The 23,343-nt window shown below is 38.7% G+C and overlaps 1 protein-coding gene across 1 annotated transcript in view; it reads left to right on the top strand.

Moving 5' to 3' along the window:
* Window positions 1–23,343, top strand: part of WDFY3 (WD repeat and FYVE domain containing 3) — a 257,771-nt gene that overhangs the window by 218,358 nt on the left and 16,070 nt on the right. The window contains exons 49-60 of the mRNA XM_008065474.2: window positions 119–199; window positions 2,529–2,583; window positions 3,147–3,266; window positions 6,276–6,393; window positions 7,268–7,374; window positions 9,065–9,218; window positions 14,186–14,277; window positions 14,753–14,965; window positions 16,750–16,897; window positions 18,721–18,875; window positions 19,811–19,969; window positions 22,722–22,901. Of these exons, the coding sequence (XP_008063665.1) occupies window positions 119–199; window positions 2,529–2,583; window positions 3,147–3,266; window positions 6,276–6,393; window positions 7,268–7,374; window positions 9,065–9,218; window positions 14,186–14,277; window positions 14,753–14,965; window positions 16,750–16,897; window positions 18,721–18,875; window positions 19,811–19,969; window positions 22,722–22,901 (1,582 nt within the window). The remainder of the gene's footprint in view (window positions 1–118; window positions 200–2,528; window positions 2,584–3,146; window positions 3,267–6,275; window positions 6,394–7,267; window positions 7,375–9,064; window positions 9,219–14,185; window positions 14,278–14,752; window positions 14,966–16,749; window positions 16,898–18,720; window positions 18,876–19,810; window positions 19,970–22,721; window positions 22,902–23,343) is intronic.

Below are 23,343 nucleotides of genomic sequence, written 5' to 3'. Positions count from 1 at the left end.
CTTCCTGGGTAATGGGAGGGTAAGTGCAATAATGAAGATCTAAATAAATCGTTCTTTCTTAGACTTCCCTTGGATCCTGACTTCATGTACAATGCTGTGCTGTTTTTAAATGTTGCAGGTTTTTAGCTGTCGTGCCATCTCTAACTGACAGTTCTGAATCTGTATCTGGACAAAGACCAAACACAAGTGTGGAGCAGGGGTAGGTGGCTTGTTTCTTTCATATTACAGTTTAATAATGAGATAGGAGGGTTCATATCTGAATAGTATTATTTAACATTTTTAATGACAGTTTTCCCCCCTGGTGATTGCAGAAAATTTTTAAATACTGAAAACTAGAAGGAAGAAAAGAAAAATGTATGCACCATCACAAATGTCACATTTTGACTAGCTACCTTCTAGTCTTTAAAGCATGCATATGTTGCTATATGCATAATTGAGTTTATACTCTAAATACAATATTCTAAATTTCAATATTCTGCTTCCATTCCATTCCATTCAGTGTTATATTTAAATATTTCCCCCTGCCTTAAAAAATACTTCAGAGCCGTAACTTTTATTTGATACTTATTCATTATATGTATAAAGCATCCTCTTATTTTTAGAGATTTCATCTTTACCAGGTTTTCTTATTACAATACTAGAAATGTGATTTCTGTTTGTAATGTTAGGGTAGAGTCCCCTTTGTAAAATAAAGAGTATGGATTTTATGTCTCTTGATACTCAAAACCAGCTTGATATCCATAAAACGATGCAAGCTTATATTTCATCATTAGTGGATAATTTAGCTTGTCTCAGTAGATACTTGCCAACTTTGCATATTTTTTTTTTATTTTTCTTGATCTTATAAAATGCTTTTTCACTTTTAAATGTATAATTATTAGTCAGCCTGAGCTCTGAGTATTTGTGTTAGCCATTTTAAATCATTGCTTGTAAATTATTCATATCTTTTACCCATTTTTCCTTTGAGACCTTATCAATTTGCATGGGATTATTCTGTCATAAGGTATTTCTCCTTTACTTGTCATTTGTTGCAAACTTCCCAGTTTTTCTCTTAATTTTGTTTATTGACATTTAAATCTGAACTCTTGTGTTTATGTATTTAGACCTATCAGTAGTTCCTCTGTGCTCTCTACAACTGCTTTTCATCTTAGAAAGTCCCTCAGGATGACATAACCATTTCAAGACTCCGTAGACCCAAACCCACTTTACATCACTCAGTAACTGGTAGCCCTTTGTAATCCACTGGAAAGAAACAGTGCTTCAGGGCTGAACATGAATCATTATAGTATGCATGAAAATGATTTATATATTTACTAAGGAGTCTATAATGTGTGAATAAAATTTGCTTTCAGTTTGTGTACATCCAAATATATTAAGTTTGTGTATTTTTATGAGTTGTTTTATTTTTTTCTTCACCAATGCTTAGCACATACAGCACTAAATACGTGTTTCTGTTAACCTCAGAAATATATTCTGTCCTCATCATTTGTGTTATTGTTAATATAAATACAGGAAGTAAAAGGTTTCCTTAAAACATAATGAGCCGTTTTTTTCAGCTTGTAAGCAAGTTGCTAGTAGTTTTACCTGCCTAAATAATCTGGAACTTTCTATGTTATTGTTCTTGCTACCTTCTGAGCTGAGTTGACAATTCTTAAAGAACTTTTAAGAGCTCAGAGGCAAGAAACAAAAATTTTATTTCCGACTTTAATCTTCCTTTTCAACTGTACCTTTCTTATAAATGTGAAGAGTTATCATGGGTGTTTTTTCAAAGAGAGTGTCCTGCATATTCAATTTACATGATTGAAAGAATTTATCTAGAAGTTAAAAGTAGTATCTGTACTATATTGAGCTGGATATGTTTATGACCTAAGACTTAAAAACCTGTTGATGTTCTTTTAAATAATAAAATACATAGTTAAATACTTTTTCCTTCTGATTCTATGACCAATTTTTAATTATAAATATTATAAAGCTGATAAACTTTAAATCGGATTTTATAACATTCTAAGAAAGTCTGGAATCCAAAAAAGTTGTGTATAAATTGTAAATGACCTGGGCAGCAATGACTTTTGTGTCATAAAATATTCATTTTTCATTCACTTATTCAGTATCTCTTAGGAGATGTACTGGATAGTATTTCAGTTATTCCAATTAAATGTCTTGGATCCATTCACTGGGGATTACAGTAAAAATTTGAGAATTGGACTAGATCAATGTTTTTTCAACTCTTTCGATCATGAACTAAAAAATGTATTCCAGTACACACAAATGAAGTCCTAAGTATTAACACAAAATTCACAAAAAGCTTTTCCTTACTCTATATTTAACCCTTTGGATGTTCTCTGTTTTCTTCAGTTCAGTTCTTTGTTATTTCATATTTCACATGCTGATCACATCCCACTCACCTGATTTATTACTTAGATCCTCTGTAGTTTAAAATATTCCTGGACTTAAATTTTTCAACTATATAATTGCTCAAATTTTAGGATATATCACCTACCACTTATTTTATTTTGTATTGTTTTTAGATCTGGGTTGCTTAGCACATTGGTTGGAGAGAAGTCTGTGACTCAGAGATGGGAGGTGAGCATAATGAGCATGTCAACTTCCTTAGAAGAGTTCATAGAGTATGTCATGCAGTCAAAAGCACGTTGACAATTCATAAAATACATGTCATCAAGAAAGTGTGGTTGACTTGTTTTAGGTGAAAAAGCGTTTCCTTGTTCTGAAATCTGTTAAAAAGAAGCTGTCCTTTACCTCATGTTGCATATAAAACTTTTTTTTTTTTTTTTTTTGAGTTGGAGTCTCACTCTGTCGCCCAGACTGGAGTGCAGTGGCCGCTCCCAGCCACCGCAGCCTCGACCTGCTGGGCTCCGGCGATCCTTCTGCCTCAGCCTTCCTGTAGCTGGAATTACAGGCGTGCATTACCACGCCCGGCTAATTTTTTAGTTTATTGTAGAGATGAAGTCTCACCAAGTTGCCCAGGCAGGTCTCGAACCCACAGGCTCAGGCAATCCACTCATCTCAGCCTCCCAAAGTGCAGGATTACAGGCTGAGCCACTGAGCCCGGCTATAAAACGTTTAAAAGTGAACATAGTGGATACAATTGATTGCTCTAAAATGAATCTTTATTTATCTCTCTTAAGAGAGGTGAAATCAGCAACTTCCAGTATTTGATGCACTTGAATACTTTGGCTGGCAGATCATATAACGATCTCATGCAGTATCCTGTCTTTCCTTGGATCCTGGCGGATTACGACTCAGAGGTAAATCTCAAGTCATTTTGCCTAAGTGGAACACATTTTCCAAAAAAAATTTGTAAAAAGTCTACACCTGCCTAAATATTCCATTTGATTTATAGTTTAGGGTTCTTAACAGCACAGGCACTTATTTCAAAAAGATGAGAAGCATTTTAGCCTGGACATATACAAAGCTTGCATAATTAATTGACCCACTTATTGTGTATTGTATATGAATTCAGGATGTCTATTTGGGTTCCTTATGTGCTGATTAATTTGTATCCATTAATAGTTGTCAGAATCCATCTGTGTAGTTTGAATTGTTTGCTTTTACAGAAAACATGAAATGACTCTTCTGCAAAATACTACTGCTACATAGAAGAAAATTTTGTACTCTTCCAAGAAGCCTTGGGAGATTTCCAACAATTCTACATGTACCTGACTTAGGATTCAAAATCAACACCAGATAGATGCATTTAAATGTTACTCTTCCTTTGCCTTCTGTCTGATAGAGGCCTAGTTAGTTCTAAGATGAACCAGTAACAGGCAAGACAAACAGTACTTGACCCTGGATAAACAAACAGAAAGAAGAATCATTCCTAAAATTCAGAAACTCGTTGGACCTTTTCATTCACTAGAATCAAGGCTGCTTGTACATTCAGAAATTTTTATATACCAACGTAGTAGGGAGGAAAAGAAAGCTCTATCCTCAGAAAATTTTAGTCTAATGAAAGAATTCTTGGAAATCAAACTTGCATTCATAGGCGTATGTTGTCGCATTTGATGTGTGAATCTACATATTTACATGTATAGTTAATACACATGCCTTATATGCATACATATGGGTAATAAATAAATGCAATACAAGGAGAAGAGGAGATCAGTAATAAAGTGATAAAATGAAAATAGTTTTCCTTCAAGTCATTCAAGGAAACTTAGAAGAAAATAGGGAATTTTTTTAAAGAGACAACAAGTCCAAAAAGAATAGTTTTTTGAGGAGAGAATGGAGAATTGTATCAACCTGTACTTGAATACATATCTCAGGAGCATCACAGGTCCCATTATTGACCCTTTAGTTCCCTGTCTTACTTTCCTGACACAGTTAAGTTCTCCTTATTCTCCTCACTGTATATTTCCCTTCTCAGAAAATAGCACCACTGTCTACACTGTTTTACTAGAAATTATATTTTTCCTATTGCCCATGTCTGCTCACTTGCCAGGAATGTCTCCTTCTGTCTCCATCAACATAGCCAGTGTCTCATTTCAGTCCCTCTGTGTGTTTGATTGGACCATTGCAGTAGACTCTTAACTGGCTTCCTGCTCTCATCTCTCCCTCCCTCAATTCATCCTCTACACTACAGTCAGTTTTAGAAACACAAATCTAATTGAGTCATGTCCTGTTGAAACTTATTCAGTGAGTCATCATCATAATTTGGAAGAGAGCTGAGAACCCTCTATACTGTACCCTTTTCAGTATAGCTCCTGCTTGCCACAGGCTTCACATCCTTCCAGCACTGCTACCTGGGATAGCCCAGTTCCCTCTTGTCCCTCAGTACCTTTTTACACTTAGCCTGCCCTGCCTGGGGTTCTCCTCAGTGTCCAGTACATGTTTCTCTCCACCAACTGATTCACCCTTCAGGATGCACACAAACACTGCCTCTGTGATGGGGAGTCTCTGCCTCCTCTCCTCTGTCATCTTCTATTCCTACACTTTCCTGTAGCCTTAAGTCATAGCACTTTTTTTTTTTTTTGAGTTGGAGTCTCACTCTGTCGCCCAGACTGGAGTGCAGTGGCTACTCCCAGCCACTGCAGCTTCAACCTGTTGGGCTCCAGCGATCCTTCCGCCTCAGCCTTCCACGAAGCCAGAATTACAGGCATGCGCTACCACGCCCGGCTGATTTTTTTTTTTTTTTTTTATTGTAGAGATGAGGTCTCACTGCCCAGGCAGGTCTCGAACCCGCGGGCTCAGGCAATCCACTCACCTCAGCCTCCCAAAGGCGCGGGGATTACAGGCTGAGCCACTGAGCCTGGCAGCATTTCTTTTTTTTAACCTTTTTAATCATGGTGCTTTCTTTTAGTGTGTTGTGGGCATGTTATTTGTCTGATTCTACTCATTTGTAGGTCCAAGGTACTTGAGCATATAGACTATCTTATGTGTCTCTCAATTCCCAACCCCTAGAACAATGCCTAGTACTTAGTATGTACACTAATGTTTATTAAATTAATCAAAGTAAAAGTATCAATGAGTTATGTTACATCTAGACTCTGAGAGGACAAATGTACTCACTTGACTTATTATATTCATGAATGTAAATCAGTTTCTCTTGCTTGAGATTTTTAAAATCAAGTTTGGTCAAATTGGTCGGTCATGATACCCTATAAAAAGGACACAGATAATCCCACAGGCATACATATCAAATTTCTACTTTGAAAACTTTCAGGGAGTAAATTTTGGTTTCCTTTTTAATATATGAAGTATGTCAGCTGGAGGTGAGCTTTTAAAATAATCTTTAGTAGGGATTGGGAAGTCACATGGTCTGGTAAGATGTCTTTTAGAGGTGAATGTATTACTGATGCTCTAGTTGGTATCACTCCTAGATCACCTCTGAGAACAGAGGTGAAGTCGGAGGGCAGTGCGGCAGGGGCGTGGGAGGCCACAGAAAGGAGGTTTGAGCCTTCCATCATGGGGGTGATGGGGAATCTTGAGGAACTGGAGCTGTTATGTCCGTAGTCTCCTGCTGAGTCCTTGCCAGGACTTGGAAGTACTTGCCCTCCTATTTCTCATACCCAAACCTGGATCCTGAGTGCCTTCCTCTGAAACACACAACTTCCAAAGCAGTTGTCTTCAAATTGAGTCAGTTAGCAAACTGCCATGTGCCTATCTGTAAAGTGTGGATAAGCAGTAGGTATATACCAGTGTCCTGGCCCCACAGATACTAGCACATTTACAAATCATCGTTGTCCACTGCATCCACCGCATCTGTGTTGATGAGGATAGTATAGTAACTTGAAATTGGGTTCTGTTTTATATTTTAGGAGGTTGATCTTACTAATCCCAAGACATTTAGAAATCTGGCTAAGCCAATGGGAGCACAAACAGATGAGCGACTGGCTCAGTATAAGAAGCGGTACAAAGACTGGGAGGATCCGAATGGTCAGTAACTTTTTCTGTCATTGAACTTTGTACCTAAGTTCAAAAGTAAGCCATTATTTAGTGGTCTGACATTCATGCATCATTCTTCAAATTGTTTATATGTCATTATATCTATATATATATCATAAGTGCACACATATATACAGATTATTAGGATAGAAAAATCAGGTTTTGAATGCCAGTGTATGACTATTCTTAAAAGGCATTTTCAGGTGGCTTGAATGCTAAGTATGCCTGTTTGCATAGGGCAGAAATTTCCCATCCTAATCCACCTCAGTCTGTAATCATATTTAGTACCACACTTTCACTTATTGACTCTCTTTTAATTTTATCAAGGCACTTTTTGGAACCCTTTTGCATTAAAAAAAAAAAAAAAAAGACCACCTTCTAAAACTATATAATTTACTTGTTATTTATTATGCTTAATGTTTTGTGTTTTCCCCCTCCAACAGGCAAAACAAAAAAGGGGTGAGAAACCCAACCATATCCTGTTAGTACTCCTGTGTGGACTCTTTTATTTCCCTCCTCACTGCCAAGGAGAATATGTAATAAAAATTTATAAGATTGTGCAGTGTTTATAGATAACAATTTAGAAAAATATATCATTGCAAAAGCCAGATGCTAAATTTTGACAGTAACTATAAGTCAGTATTTTGGTTTATTGGAAGGTGTTTTGCTATTAAGGGTTAACTATTACAATAAGCCTCAAAACAAGATATTGATAGATGTGCAGAGTTTTAGGGGACAGGCTATTGTATTGTACTTACTTCGCATTATTGCCAAATAATGTTAGCATTTTCAAGTCCATAGATTAATGCCAATTTTATTTTTCTGATTTCCTATTTTGTTTCAATTACGCTTTAATCTTGAACAGGAGAAACACCAGCATACCACTATGGGACCCACTATTCATCTGCAATGATTGTGGCCTCTTACCTTGTAAGGATGGAGCCTTTCACACAGATATTTTTAAGGCTACAGGTAAAACTTAAAATTTTGAGTTTTTCCCTTTTATTCAAGCCTACTTTCTGTTTGAAATGTCATTTTTAAAGAATGTTATCTTGCCTCATTTGAAGCCCTGTGAAGTTTTAGTGATGAAGTCGTCAAACAGAATTAAAGTAGAATTTTGGTGGACCAAAATTGATAAATTGGCTGGGCTCAGTGGCTCAGCCTGTAATCCCAGCACTTTGGGAGGCTGAGGCGAGTGGATTACCTGAGCCCATGGGTTCGAGATCAGCCCAGGCAACTTGGCGAAACTTTGTCTCTACAATAAATCAAAAATTTGCCGGGCGTGGTAGCTATAGTTCTGGCTACTTGGAAGGCTGAGGCAGAAGAATAGCCGGAGTCCAGCAGTTCGACGCTGAGGTTGCCTTCAGTGTGCCACTGCACTCCAGCCTGGGCAACAGAGTGAGATTCCAGCTCAAAAAAAAAAAAATTGGTGAATTAACTAGAATTCACTTAGAATAAACAGAGGCCAGCATCCTTTAGTCAAATATTAAGTAGCAGACACTTTTTAGCCAGCCCTAACTTGTTGAATTCAAATGTTAAAAAAAGAAAAAAGTGATAATATTTTATCTCATTTGATATCTTTTTTATTATAACTGCTTTCTTCACATTCTCTATCATTTATTCAACAAATATTTATTGAATACCTGCTATGTATCAGGCATTGTTCCAGGTGCTTGGGATGACATCAGTTAATAAAGACTACAGCCCCACCTATGGAACTTATATGGTTTAGGAAGACAGCCAAACAATAAATAAGTAAATTGTAAAGTATTTTAGAATGTGATAAAAACCTATAGAAAATATAGACCAAAGAAAGGGTGATGAGGAGTGGGGGGAATGGGAGGTGGGGAGGACAGGATGTAGTTTTAAATAGAGTGATCAGCATGAATCTTCTGTGACAGAGTGGGGAGGTGAGGGTGTTGTTCCTGTAGACATCTGGAGACATGTGCTCCAAGCTGAAGTCAGACCTGTGCCCAACATGCTTCAGGAAAAGTACAGAGGCCAGGGCCCCAGCACAGAGTAAGTGAGGAGGAGAGTTACAGGGGATGAGGTCAGGAATGACACAAAAGCTAGACTGTGGCAGGCTTTGGCATCCGTGGGATGGGCTTTGGCTTTTTTCCACAGTGAACTGCGTCAAAGATACTCCATGTTTGATTGAAGAGGATGGGTAGTGTGTCTATGAGCCTGCATAGGCAAAAGAAATGCTTTTCTATTTGAATTTGTCATTTATCATATCTGTAACTTTAATTATCATTGGTATGAGAACTTGGATGTCATGTTAACTTATAAAATTAGGCAAACACACATATAATGTGAATGTTTCCAAATGTAGATGAATCTTTTCTTAGCATGGCATCATAAACTATGGAAAACTCCTCTTGACTTTCTCTAAAAACTAATATTTTTTTAAATGATTTTTTAAACTCTTTGTATTTGAATTTCACCTGGATTATAAAACAAATGCATTGAGAACTCTCTATAAGGAGTACCCCAAAGACAATTAGATTAATTATCTTTTTGTTTATTTAAAATGTTTGTATATTTAATGTAGGATATTGGAAAAGTTGGGATTCACCAAACCTATTTGGGGTTTTCAAGCCCTTGAAACTGTGAGGTGAGAACAGTTCTCTAATGGAGAGGTGCCTTCTCATTCTGCCCACAGGGTGGCCACTTTGACCTGGCTGACCGGATGTTTCACAGTGTGCGTGAAGCCTGGTATTCAGCATCAAAGCACAACATGGCAGACGTGAAAGAACTTATCCCAGAGTTTTTTTACTTACCAGAATTTCTGTTCAATTCCAACAACTTTGATCTAGGTACGTAGAGCTGTGGCACTGTCTGAGAAATGTTAGCCAGGAAACAACCAGTAAAAATAAGTCATTTTTCTGAAGATTATCTGCAGCACACATTAACAAGAAAAGATTTCCGTATAGTATCTTACTGTTGTTTACTATAATTGGATATGAATGGTTACATATTTTTAAAGAGCAAATGTGTGCCCCTGAAGAACTGTTTCAAACCTGAAGTGTGGGAAACATTTAAAAATTGGCAGAGTACATCTGATATTCAGAATTTTGTTGTTTTGATGGAAACAAAGGCAAGGCAAAAATGTACTTGAAAATTATTACTACTGACTGAAGCCTATTAATAGCCAAGAGTGGCATATCCAGAATTTTCACATGTATTTTAATCTTGTGTATTGCCTGAGGCATTCTCGGTCTATATGTTAATATGCTTTAAAATTAGAATTTTAGAATAACTTCAAGTAACCTTTTCTTGTCCTGTAAAGGTCCTATTTTTTAGAAGAACAGGACCAAATCAGCATTTATAAAAATGAGGAAAATGTCATTACTACTGTTTTTATATTATCTGGCAGTTAGAGGAAGTAGATTTCACTTTGGCTACAGTTTCTCGGAACACAGTTTGCTGATCTATGCTTCTGAGTATTTATTTTTAAAAAGCATATCAAAATTCCATTGTTTCTACTTTATATTATTCCTGGTAGATATTGTTCTGTTTTTATATTTTTCATGCTGTTTCTATGAGTTTAGCATGTGAATAATTACTAACTCCAGATTTTCATTAACAGAAAATTCAGGGACATAATCATATTCTGCACATTTGAGTGACACTGAAGTATTTAATCAGCAGGCCTACCTTTGTGAAGTGGGATAACAAGACTCTAAACAACCCCAGCAAAAGGCCTAAAGTTTAGTCTTACTACCTCAGATAGGGCCAAATTTTGCCCTTGAGCAGCTAAACACACAAGCTTTTAGGAACTAAGAGTTGAAGAAAGAGACAGTTTTCCCAAATGAATGGAATAGATAGCAAGCAAAATCAATAGATGTGTGCTACACCATTTGAATATGGGTACACATTAAGTGTTTTCTTAGGTTCACTTATAATTCACCTTTAGAGGATGCTGCCTTCTTCCTTAGGGACACCACTTTCAAAGAGACAGACATGGAGAGGTGCAGGAAAAAAGAGATAACACCAAATTTGGAAAAAAGAGATAACCCCAATTTTAGTGTTTAGAAACACTAGATCAGTTATGATAATCCATGTTGCAATCCAGCCAGACCACTTACAAATCCAACCAAACAGTCTAAGTTTAATAAGTAAATAAAAGAAGCGTCATGTTTCTTTGTCATGTTCCCCTTCATAACAAATCATCTTCCTTCCTTAAAATCACAAACATTAAAAAACTTTGCATATAAATGCTGTGAAACCATAAAACTCTTATGAGAAAACATAGGAGTGAATCTTCATGATCTTGAATTTGGCAATGGATTCTTAGATATGATATCCAAAGGACAAGCAACAACAAAAGATAAATTTATCCAAATCTAAAACTTCTACATCTAAGGTTGTTGTCAAAAAAGTGAAAGGACACTTGCAGAATGGAAGAAAATGTTTGCAAATGTCACATCTGATATGAGGGTCTAGTATCCAGAATGTAAACATATCTTCCAAATCAGCAACCAAAAGGCAACCCAGCTGAAAAATGGGCAAAGAATGTGAATAGACATTTTTCCAGAGAAGTTATACAAATGGCCAGTAAGCATGGGAAAAGATGCTCGGTATCATTATTAGAAAAATGCAGATCAAAACCATAATGAGGTACCAGTTCACATTCACCAAGATGTCAGTGTTGGAGGGGAAAAAATAGAAAAATAGCAAGGGTGGGCAAGGATGTGGAAAAATTAGAGCCCTCATACATTGCTGCTGGAAACATCAAATGGTTCTGCCACTATGGAAAACAGTTCAGCAGTTTCTTAAAAAGTTAAGCATCACCACATGATTCAGCAATTCCACTCCTGGTTATATAGAGCTGAGAACAGGAACCCAGGCAAATAGATGTAACCAATGGCAGAAGCATCATTCCTCTAAACAATAAACTGATGTTTGTGTCACTTACTTAATACCATGTTGTAAATAAACCTTCAAAAAAAGCCCTGGATTTTTTTCCCTAGATGTCTTTTTTTTTTTTAAAGATTGGAAAATATAGTTTATTTAGAAAGTAAATTAGAGATAGAGGAGATTCCCCTTTTCAACGTAGGAGAGGGGCAAAAGCCTAGGAAACATGGCGGCAGCCACAGCTCAAAGAGCAGGTGACCACACCAGAGTCTAGTAAAGCAGTGGCCCCCCTAGATATCTATCAAGAGATGAATAGGAGCCAGGCGCAGTGACTCATACCTGTAATCCCAGCACTTTGGGAGGTGGAGGTGAGAGGAATGCCTGAGCTCAGGGATTTGATACCAGCCTTGGAAAAGTTGGCAAGAACTCATCTCTACAATGAATGAAAATTAGCCGGGTGTGGTCGTGTGCGCCTGTAGTTCCAGCTACTTAAAAGGCTGACACAGAAGGATTGCCCAAGCCCAGCAGGTGCAGGCTGCGGTGGCCATAAGTGTGCCACTGCACTCCAGCCTGACTGACAGAGTGACACTCCAACTTAAAAAAAAAAATAGATGACTGGGGAAACCACTTGTATAAACCACTTGTGGTGTATACATATAATGAAATACTATTCATCCATAAAGGTGAATGAAGTACTGATAAATGTCACAACATGAATGACTCTCCAGAGTGTTCTGCTAAATGAAAGAAGCCAGACACAGAAGGTCATACAGTGTACAATTCCATGTTTATGGAATACTCAGAATAGCCAAATCCACAGAGAAAACACAGATTGGTGTTCTGGCGCTGAGGGGGAAGTGGTATGAGGAGCAGCTGATTAATGAGTATAAGGTTTCTTTTGGGGTGACGAAAACGCTGTGAGACTAGATTAAAATGATGGTTGTATAACAATGTGCATATACTAAATGGCACTGAATTGTTCACTTTAAAATGTTTGCTTTTGAGCCGGGCTCGGTGGCTCAGCCTGTAATCCCGCACCTTTGGGAGGCTGAGGTGAGTGGATTGCCTGAGCCCGCGGGCTCGAGACCCGCCTGGGCAGCAAGACTTCATCTCTACAATAAATCAAAAAATCAGCCAGGTGTGGTAGTGCATGCCTGTAATTCCGGCTGTTTGGAAGGCTGAGGCAGAAGGATCGCCGGAGCCCAGCAGGTTGAGGCTGTGGTGGCCGGTAGCGGCCACTGCACTCCAGTCTGGGCGACAGAGTGAGACTCCAACTCAAAAAAAAAAAAAACTTTGCTTTTGTTATGTGAATTTCACCTCAATTAAAACAAAAACAAGACACAATTTGCCCTTCATTCAGAAAAGATAATAAATATTGTAGAAGAAAAAAGCACTTGGGTTTTCTTCCCTGGCTCTGAGATGAGTACTGTTCATCCTGGAATCTTCTAGTTCTTGCATCCTCAGATACACAGAGAAGAGCTTCAGATTAGCAGAATCAGACCAAAAAGCTTTCTGCAGACTGTGTTACCCTTGTATGTCATTTTTTGATTTTATATATATAGTGCTGATAAAATAATGTCACATAAGTATTCAAGGATTATAACAAAATTTGGAAAGGTAATTTATATCTTAAGTAACCTGAGGATTGTTACCTGCTTATTAGTATCAAAAAATTAGTTCTAAGGAGAATTCAAGGGGGGTGTGAAGTATGTGTGGATGGGGAGGAAGGGTTGTAATACCCTTTTTTATCTTAAGTCAAATGTTAATTTTTCCATCCAAATTAGGACATTTCTCTAAATAATAAGCTATATTTGTATTACCACTTAACATCGATCCTTTTAAATAAACCATCAAAAAGCAATGACTAAGACAAGATTGTTTCTAAGGGAAATATTTTTATTGACTTTCATTTGGAATTGGCTTTGTGTTCTAAAATTTGAACAACTGCACTTCTCTGTGAAAACTTTCATTACAACTACTTCACTATCCAACTGCTGTTAAGCTAGTAAGTCAACATTGTTGTTTATAGGGTCATTTTTTACAGTGATAACCTAATTTATTCCTATGAAAGCTCTGTAAGCTAAAGTGATTTTTTTTTCCCTTTGGTGTTTTTCAAAAGAAGAAGAAAAACAATTTGTTTCCTCTTAGATGCCAGCCCAATTTAATGTATTTTGTTGTGGATAGATTTCATAGTGAATAGTTTCTTTCATTTTTTAGAGACTATCTGGCTAAGACTTATAACAGTTTACATAGAGTAAATATTATTTGCAATATGATGTTTTAATTTTTGCCAGGTAGCCTTGTAGTCTTTCCAAATATTTTTTTTCTGGAAAATGATACAATAACAGCAAAAAGTTATTGTTCCAGATTTAATTTTTTTTAATGAGAATTCTTACTATAAAATACATGCCAGTTCTGCAGAGCACTTTTGAGAATTTAAGAGTTCAAAATATAAGAAACCACTTGTATTGCAGATACCCCCAGGAGACTGTATCCAAAAGACTCCAAACAGTACCCCCCAAAATATTTCTTTGAAAAGGTGTCCTGTGGTCAATTAAATTTCAGAAACTTTGTATTTAATATCCCTCTTAGAGGAGGGCGGTGCATGTTAGCATATTTAAACCTCTGAGGAGTCTCTCTCGGGACTTTGAGAAAAGAAACATGTTCACTTAGAAATGTTTAACTTTACATAACTCAGCATTTCTGGAAGACATTTGACAATGAGGGCCCCTTGGTTTTGCAAATTGGGTAAATCTTTCTGATGGACTAAGGAGCAGTCGTAGAGAAATGCTAGTGATATCTGAGGGTCCCTTCTGATGGTAAAATTTTATAGTTTCTGGTAATGAATCTAACCCACCGTTAATGTCACTTAATATGAAATTACCCTTTATTTCATTCTTTTATTTTTATGTGTCCAATTATATAGGCTGTAAACAAAATGGCACCAAGCTTGGAGATGTTATCCTTCCACCCTGGGCAAAAGGGGACCCACGAGAATTCATCAGAGTCCACCGTGAGGTAACAGAAATGCACTTTTTGTTTAAGTTGGATTTCATTTGTTCATTGGCCACAAAAGAAACAGAGGACCTTTAGCAATGTCACCTGTTCGTCACCAGAACAATAGTCCCTTACATATGGGAGACACATTCCAAGATTCCCAGTGAGTACCTGAAACTGTGGATAGTTCCAAACCCTATATATACACTATGATTTTTTCTATACATACATGTCTCTGATAAAGTTTAATTTATAAATTAGGCATAGTAAGAGATTAACAATAATAACTAATAAAATAGAACAATGATAATATATTGTAATAAAAGTGTTGTGGATGTTGACTACAACCTTGGAAAGCAAAACTACAAATAGGGGAACTACTGTATTTTTATGGTTTTTAATTATTTTAGGTCCTATTGACCACTAGCCAAGGTTCTTTTACTCTCTGAGCAAGTAAAAGTCAAGCAGTGACTTAACCAGTGTTTTGAAATTACAGGCTTTGGAGTGTGATTACGTGAGTGCCCATCTACACGAGTGGATTGACTTAATCTTTGGCTATAAACAGCAAGGGCCTACTGCAGTAGAAGCTGTAAATGTCTTCCATCATCTTTTTTATGAGGGTCAAGTGGATATCTACAACATCAATGACCCACTGAAGGAGACAGCCACCATTGGGTTCATTAATAACTTTGGCCAGATCCCTAAACAGGTATGAATGTTCTTTTCTTACCATCAATGGACTGTTTCATTTTATAAGTTTTATAATATTTCTCTAGGTGGTAGATAACCATACAATTAGGTTTAGACTAAGTTAATAAAGAACTATAAATATTACCTAGTAGTTTTCAATAGATTGCTAGATTATTCCTTTTTTCTCACTTTCACATTCCAGATAAATAAAAATCCCATTATTTAAAGCGAATTATCGCTCACAGACAAAGGCAGTATGCTTTCTTTCTTTTTTTTTCCAAGTTGGGGTCTCACTCTGTCACCCAGACTGAAGTATAGTGGCACACTCACAGCCACCCCAGCATCGACCTGCTGGGCTCTGACGATCCTTCTGCCTCAGCCTTCCAAGTTGCCTGAACTACAGGCACACGCGCTACCACACCCGGCTAATATTTGATTTATTGTAGAAACAAGGTCTCACAAAGTTGCGCGGACTGGTCTCGAACCTACGGGCTCAGGCAATCCACTCACCTTGGCCTCCCAAACTGCTGGGATTACAGGCTGAGCCACCGAGCCAACCCAAGTATGTGCTTTCTTATACCTGCACAAGACCTAACAGACGGGCCTTGTAGGCTACCGCGTACACAGAGATGGTATTTCATCCAATGTGTGATGATGTTGTGTTCTTCCTAAATCCCATTTCATCTAAAGTTTTCCAGATCTCCTCCTCAAATACTAATTTTCCAACAGAATCTACCTTATACCTGTCTTGAAGATATATGGCATTTGAAAAATAGTAACCTTAAAGGTACATTAATATTTTTAAAACTTTAGAAATAATGGAGATAATGAGATTTTATTTTTTCCCTTTATAAAATAGAATAAAAAGAAGGTGATAATGTTTATGCTCTGCACATTAGTAACACCTAAAAGACACCAAAGTGGATGCTACTAAACCACATTGGGAAAGGCCATATGGAAATCAAGTAATCCAGTTAGAGAGAATGTCTGCACAGAGTAGAATTGGGCTATAAAGAATTGGTTAGCTTTTAAACATTACTGTAAAATAATTGTTAGTCAACTGTAATTTGAGTAGATAAACTTTCTTTTGAAAAGTAATTGAGAATTCAGCATAGAACATGACAGTAATCCAGCCTTGGTGTGTCAGTCCTGTCCCTGCTTATTAAAATGTCAGGTTCTTTTTTTTTTTTTAATACAGTCCAGTTTCAATGGGCAGCACAGTTGGTTCCATGTTTTTGCTATTGTGAATAGTGCTGCAATAAACATGCGTGTATATATACACAAAGGAATATCATGCAGCCATAAAGAAAGACAAACATATGGACTTTGCAGCAACTTGGGTGGATTTAGAGTCTATCATACTCAGTGACCTATCACAGAAACAAAGAACAGAGTTCCGTATGTTCTCACTCATAAGCAGACCTTGAACAATTATAATACTGTAAGAAAGGGATTGGTAGTAGTGGGAAACTGCTGGGAGTGGGGGGTGGGATTGACAGTAATGGGGAACTGCCAGGGGAGAGGGGCACACCTCATCAACAAAGGTACCTGCATAATGAACGTTTGTATACCTAACCCTGAATTGTACCCCACATCTTTAAAGTAATTTTTTTTTTAAAAAAAGCATGTCAAGTACTCTAGCAACTTTACCTCTCTGATTCTCTTTCCTCACTTGTAAAATGAGGATAACATAGTATTCAATGACTGTTGTGAAGTTTCAGAGAAATAGGAACATCATGCCTGGCATTTAAAATAGCTTATAAATGTGAGCTTTATAAAGTGTGTCATCTTCTTTCATACCAGCTCTTTAAGAAACCTCATCCTCCAAAGCGAGTGAGGAGTCGACTCAATGGAGACAATGCAGGAATCTCTGTCCTCCCAGGATCTACAAGTGACAAGATCTTTTTTCATCATCTAGACAACTTAAGACCTTCTCTAACACCTGTGAAAGGTAAGATAATGGGAAATAAACTCTTGACTCATGACTTGAAGGGATTATTTAAGAGGCCTAGTTTAGCAATAACAAATTTCCTTTTTGACAGTGTAATTTGTATAATAAGTGCTATGCATTTTGTGTTAAGTCACTAAATACCTATTCATGTTTTATTTTCTTTTTTTCCTTTTTCTTTTCTGTTTTCTTTTTTTGACTTGTTGGATTTTGCCTCAGAAAGAACCAATCAGGCTTCTTCCTCCATTAAGATAGTCAAAATTCTAAAGTACCAAAATCTTGTAACTTCAACTTTATATGCAGAAAAAGAAAAATCTTTATTTTTTTTATTTTTATTTGTATGTATTCTGCCTAGCAGAAATAGCAGTAAGAGGGCATATTTTTAGTATGCCAACAAAAGACATCTATCTTTTATCTAATGGTATAATGAGATATCTAAAAGCGTTTTTTCCAAGTAGGAATTTATTCCCCCTTAGAATGAAAAAATCTTGAAGCTGTCATTTCAAAACTCTAATGACTAGATAGAGCAAAGTCTGGTTCACTCAATCGTCTGCTGCTATGTGCCATTTTGCCTCATTACACAGACTCTGTCCTGGTCCAGTGTCAGTTACTGCCCAGCGGCTATTCTGGGGTACTAGTGCAATCCAGAACCAGAGTTCTTATGTGGGGCAGGGAGTCCATGCCTCTAGGGAATGTCATGGCCCTCCCTCAGGAAGTCTAAGGGCTGGCTGAAGGTTGGAGGGTACTGAAGACACAAATTGGTTCATGGTCTGTATCCCTGTGACATGCTGGAAAGCAGCCAAGATGACTGTGTGCAGCCCTTGGTGGCAGACCTGACTGCTAGGAGCCAAACCCAAGAGTATCCAGAAACAGAAGGCTGGAGGGAAGCCCTGCAGAGCATTTGTCAGGATCAGCATCCCACCGAGCAGGTCTTGCAGGAGACTCAAAACCAAGTTCTGTTTCCAAGGTCATTTTCTCTTACTGAAGGTGTCAGGATGCTTGACTTGTATGAACATTGGAGATCACTTTACAATGCCCTGTGGCAGCAGTCCCCAACCTTTATGGCATCAGGGACCAGTTTCATGGAAGACATTTTTTCTGCATACCTGGTGTGGGGGGATGGTTTCAGGATTATTTGAACACATAACATTTATTGTGCACTTTATTTCTATTATTATTACATTGTAAATATAGTGAAATAATTGTACAAGTCACCATTAAAAAAAGAGGCACAAACGGAAGTGGTAAACAAAATAATGGGCAGACCACTTGTGGACTAAAATAAGTGTCAGATTCTGACTTAAAACCTGCCCCCAGATGCAGCTGTATAATTAGCACATCACCTTTCTTGCTAGTCACTGATAGGGTTTTGATTTGAGTCTGCAAGCAATTAATTTATTATGGTCTTTGTGCATTCAGACCTTACTGCTAATGTTAATCTGCATTTGCAGCCGCTCTCCAGTGCTAGCATCACCGCCTCAGCTCCACCTCAGATCATCAGGCATTAGGTTCTCATAAGGAGTGCACAACCTAGATCCCCTGCATGTTCAGTTCACATTAGGGTTCGACTCCTATGAGAATCTAACACACTGCTGATCTTACAGGAGGCGGAGCTCAGTTGTTAATATGAGCCACAGAGTGTGACTGAAAATACAGATAAAACTGCTCACTTAGCCGCTACTTATCTCCTGCTGTGCAGCCCATTTTTTAACAGGTCATGGACAAGTATCGGTCCGTGGCCTAGGGGTTGGGGACCCCTGCACTATAGGATAATGAAATTAGTTTTTCCTGTCCATGTCCTAATGTAATAACTTGTTTTTTTATAGAACTCAAAGAGCCTGTGGGACAAATAGTGTGTACAGATAAAGGTATTCTTGCAGTGGAGCAGAATAAGGTCCTCATCCCACCAGCCTGGAACAAGACTTTCGCTTGGGGCTATGCAGACCTCAGCTGCAGACTGGGAACCTATGAGTCAGACAAGGTTTGCATTGTTTCTTGCCACTCATTTAACCTTGCTCTTTTGTAGTCTGGCTATTCTGGTTAATGCAGATGGGGAGAGCTCAGACCAAGGGCTTATAGCTGTTCCTTCAAAGCCCAGAGAAGAGAGCTTCAGGTCAGGATAAAGGAGCTAGAGGAGAGGTCAGGTTTCCTGCAGAACTAGCCTCTTTTGCAAAGTTGTGTACTAGAAGCTAGCGGTTTCCCTTTGACTCAGAGTTCCTCCCAGAGATCCCAACCAACAAGGTGTTCACCATTTCCGCCAACCAGAAAAGCCTCCTTTCCGTAAGTCACTATCTGGCCTACTGTTCATCTTAGTCCTGTAACTAAACTGGCTTAAAAACCTGTGACCTATCCCACAAGAAGCAGCAGTAACTGTTCTATTCCCACGAAATAGCTCTTGGAGAGGCAGTATGTAGTGATCCTTCAGGGCCCTGTGTTTGCTCTCCAGCAGTCCCCTCCCAAATGCAAGATGAAGAACCTGCCCAGTCTGTTACATTGCTCTGGAACACAGTTGCATGTATCTGTTGTTCTTCTTCAATCTCAGCACTCCTGCTGTATTTTTTCGTCTGACTGGCTGCAGCAGACACATCCATTCACCAGATTGCCCCTTGCGTTTTACATGACATCTCACAATTTGAACATCATTTTCCCGAAGTGGAGAAGCCAGAGACTCCCCCCACCCCATTATGAACAGAGTCCTTTTAAATTATGGTTTTCAGCAGCAACAATAGTTAGGAAGCTGTAGGGTTAGCTGAGGGTAGAGCTCCAGGGATACACTGCTAAAGTGAAACGTGAGCTGGGATCTGCCTATGAAGTGCCTGCCGGGAGGGTCTTCCCTTTACCCAGCTCTGCCCTCTGCACTTCAGAAGTCTGTAGTGCTTCACAGGGTGTGCACCTCACATCTGTTTCATTTTCCAGGCAGTGACTGTTTATGAATGTTTGTCCGAGTGGGGCCAGATTCTCTGTGCAATCTGCCCCAACCCCAAGCTGGTCATCACAGGCGGAACGAGCACAGTCGTGTGTGTGTGGGAGATGGGCACCTCGAAGGAAAAGGCCAAGACCCTCACCCTCAAACAGGTAATGGATACAGCAGATCTGAAGATGGACTGTTAGCTTCCCCTACTGTGAGCACTTCAGACATAATGGACAACACCTAAAACTGTTCACTAACTAGAAATACTTCTTTTAAAAGGGAAATCTGGAATATGCCATTTCCAAAAATCATCTAAGCTGGTCTTTATTATAAAATCTGAAGAAAGTTGTCTTTATATAATATATGTTTTTTTGGTTTTTTTGTTTTGAGTTGGAGTCTCATTCTGTCGCCCAGACTGAAGTGCAGTGGCCGCTCCCGGCCACCGCAGCCTCGATCTGCTGGGCTCTGGCGATCCTTCCGCCTCAGCCTTCCAAGTAGCCAGAACTGCAGGCACGCGCTACCACGCCCGGCTAATTTTTTTACTTTATTGTAGAGATGAGGTCTTGCTGCCCAGGTGGATCTCGAACCCGCGGGCTCAGGCAATCCACTCCTCAGCCTCCCAAAGGCACGGGATTACAGGCTGAGCCACTGAGCCCGGCTTATAATATATGTTTTAATGTATTTAACTAATATAAATGTTTCTCAGAAATTACATGTAAATTGATTTACATGTAAATTTTTACAAACCGAATTATATTTGTTATTGATTCATATTAATTTCTTTCTAGGGTGATTTTCATTCAGCTGGACCACTAGGTCTTTGGTTGTTTATATTTATCTTCATTTGTCCTATCCATAAGAACAGGCCAAAATCATTAATATATTCAATAAAACCTTTGATGATTTAATTAGTAATATTCTTGATTGCCTACTATATAGCTGATTCTATTATCAATGTTTGCTTAAAGTAGGAATTCTTTTATAATATAATTAAGCCACTTCTTTTTTTTTTTTTTAAGATTAGAAAAAATCATTTATGAGAAAAGTAAAGTAGAGAGAGATAAAAAGGAGATTCACCTCCCCAAGGTAGGGGAGGGGGCCAAACCCAGGAAAACTGGCCTAGACATTACTCAGAGAGCACATGGCTACACCATAGTTTAGCAAGGCAATGGCCTAAGCCATTTCTTAACATTTAATTTATGAGAAAATTTACCATGAGGTGTTTTGTTTAATAAGGAGTAAATATCTAAGTGTTTCTTAATGACACAAATTCAAAAAGTAGTGTCACAATACTACTTATCATTTATTGAACACATACTATGTTCAGAGTACTGTGCTGAGTAATTTAACAGAATACAACTAATGCCGGGCGTGGTGGCTCACACCTATAATCCCAGCACTTTGGGCAAGGTGAGAGGGTTGTCTGAGCCCACGGATTTGAGACCTACCTGGGCAACTTGGCAAGAACTCATCTCTGCAATAAATCAAAAAATTAGCCGGGTGTGGTGGCATGTGCCTGTAGTTCCATCTACTTAGAAGGCTGAGGCAGAAGGATTGCCTCAACCCAGTAGGTCAAGGCTGCAGTTACTGTGAGTGTGCCACTGCACTCCAGCCCAGGCGACAGAGTGAGACTCCAACTCAAAAAAAAAAACGAAAAACAAGGACTACAGCTTTAGTTCCCACAAGTCTATAAGGAAGTTATTAGCCTGAAAAACACACAGACTAGAGAGGTCAAGACATAGGCATAAAGTTACACTTAGTGGTAAAACCTTGATTCAGATTCAGTTCTGTCTGTTCAATGCTGTTTGAAAGCCAGCCTCAAACAGCGGTGTCATAAGTATATATGGAAAAAATTGAAACTCTTGTTCAGTATAGAATTGAACTATCTGTGTAGGCCAGATAGAGTTGTTCATAGAGTTGTTGGGTCTTGAGCCAAGCCGCACAGAGAAAGTCTTGATATGAACAGATACAAAGTTGACAGTGCGTTCTGGGGATCCAAACTCTCCTGCTTAAAAATATCTTCCATTTAGAAAATGGGCTTTGAACTAATGTGCCAGTGAAAAGAATTTCTTACTTAAAACAGCCTTCTGGGGTTTGCTACACATGCAATAAAGATGTCTATATTATCAGAATTTTAAGCCAACTCATTATTTAAGCAAGCACCTTCTCCTGTTATGGCAGGTGGTCCTTTCTAAGTACTTGGGAACTACTAACAGGAGGCTGGAATCTTTTTCTTCAGAATATTTACTTATTTTCACATTGCCATCTCCCTGGGTCCTGTTTTCTAGGAAAAAAGAAGAGTTGTTCTATTTTGAGGGTGTTCCTCTCAGGCACAGGTGTTGAGACTTTCCCCATATGGTAGCAGAACATGAACTTGTTGACACAGCAGAGCCACCATTTCCTTTATCTGCCTAGGACCATGTACTGCAACCATGTGGTTCTCACAGTTTGTGCATTTTTAAAAAATTCATCCAGTGATAGTTCCTTAGAACAGACCAACTTTTAGTTTGTGGCATAAAAGGAGAATATAGTGTTTAAGTTCTATATTTTGGGGGCTCATAGTCAATACATTTCCACATAGAAAGGATAAGAGGAAGCCCAGGTTGGGTTGCCGTTATCACCCTCACTTCCTTCTAAAATCCGGGCCCAAGTCCAAGGAAGGAGTCCTGTGAAAATGGAGAGAAGAGCCTCAGAGCACCTCAGACTTCTCCTTCTTCCCCGTGGGCTGAGGCCAGGCAGACACAAGGGGAAGAAGGGGAGGGCTGCCTCCCAGCCTCTGCACACCCCACTGCTCAGCGCCCACCACGCCACGTATGGCCATTGTGCCATCATTTCCTGGTGCATTCAGGAGCTTCTAGGGTCCCTGCGGAACCCTGCCACTGGCTCAGCCTGCTCTTTTTCTGTGCTCATCTGCAGGCCTTACTTGGCCACACAGACACTGTCACCTGTGCCACAGCATCATTAGCCTATCACATAATCGTCAGCGGATCCCGGGATCGAACCTGCATCATCTGGGATTTGAACAAACTGTCATTTCTAACCCAGCTCCGAGGCCATCGTGCTCCGGTTTCTGCTCTTTGTATCAATGAATTAACGGTGAGTAGTAAATAGCCCACTTAGTTTATGTTTAGGAAAACAAGTAGTTCTGACCAGACTCAATAAAAAAAGACTGAGCTTGGTGGCACACACCTGTCATCTCTGATACTTGGAGACTGAGGCAAGAGGGTTGCTTGAGCCCAGGAGTTCTGGGCTATCATGCACTATGTTCATCAGGTGTCCTGTGTATCTCAGGTGTCCACACTAAGTTCAGCATTAATATGGTGACCTCCTGGGAGAGGGAGACCACCAGATTGCCTGAGGAGGTGTGAACTAATGCAGGTCAGAAATGAAGCAGGTCAAAACTCTACTGATCAGTAATAGTATTGAACCTATGACTAGCCACTGCACTCCAGCCTGGGCAAAACAGTAAGACCCCATCTCCAAAATAAATAAATAATATGTATGTATTTTTTTAATGGCTCCAAGTGTTTTCTAGATT

The sequence above is a fragment of the Carlito syrichta genome, unplaced genomic scaffold, assembly GCF_000164805.1.
Source record: "Carlito syrichta isolate Samal-C Ts95f unplaced genomic scaffold, Tarsius_syrichta-2.0.1 Scaffold308491, whole genome shotgun sequence".
NCBI lineage: Eukaryota > Metazoa > Chordata > Mammalia > Primates > Tarsiidae > Carlito > Carlito syrichta.
Note: the sequence above shows the minus strand (reverse complement) of the source record. Positions and strands in the feature narration are given on the sequence as shown.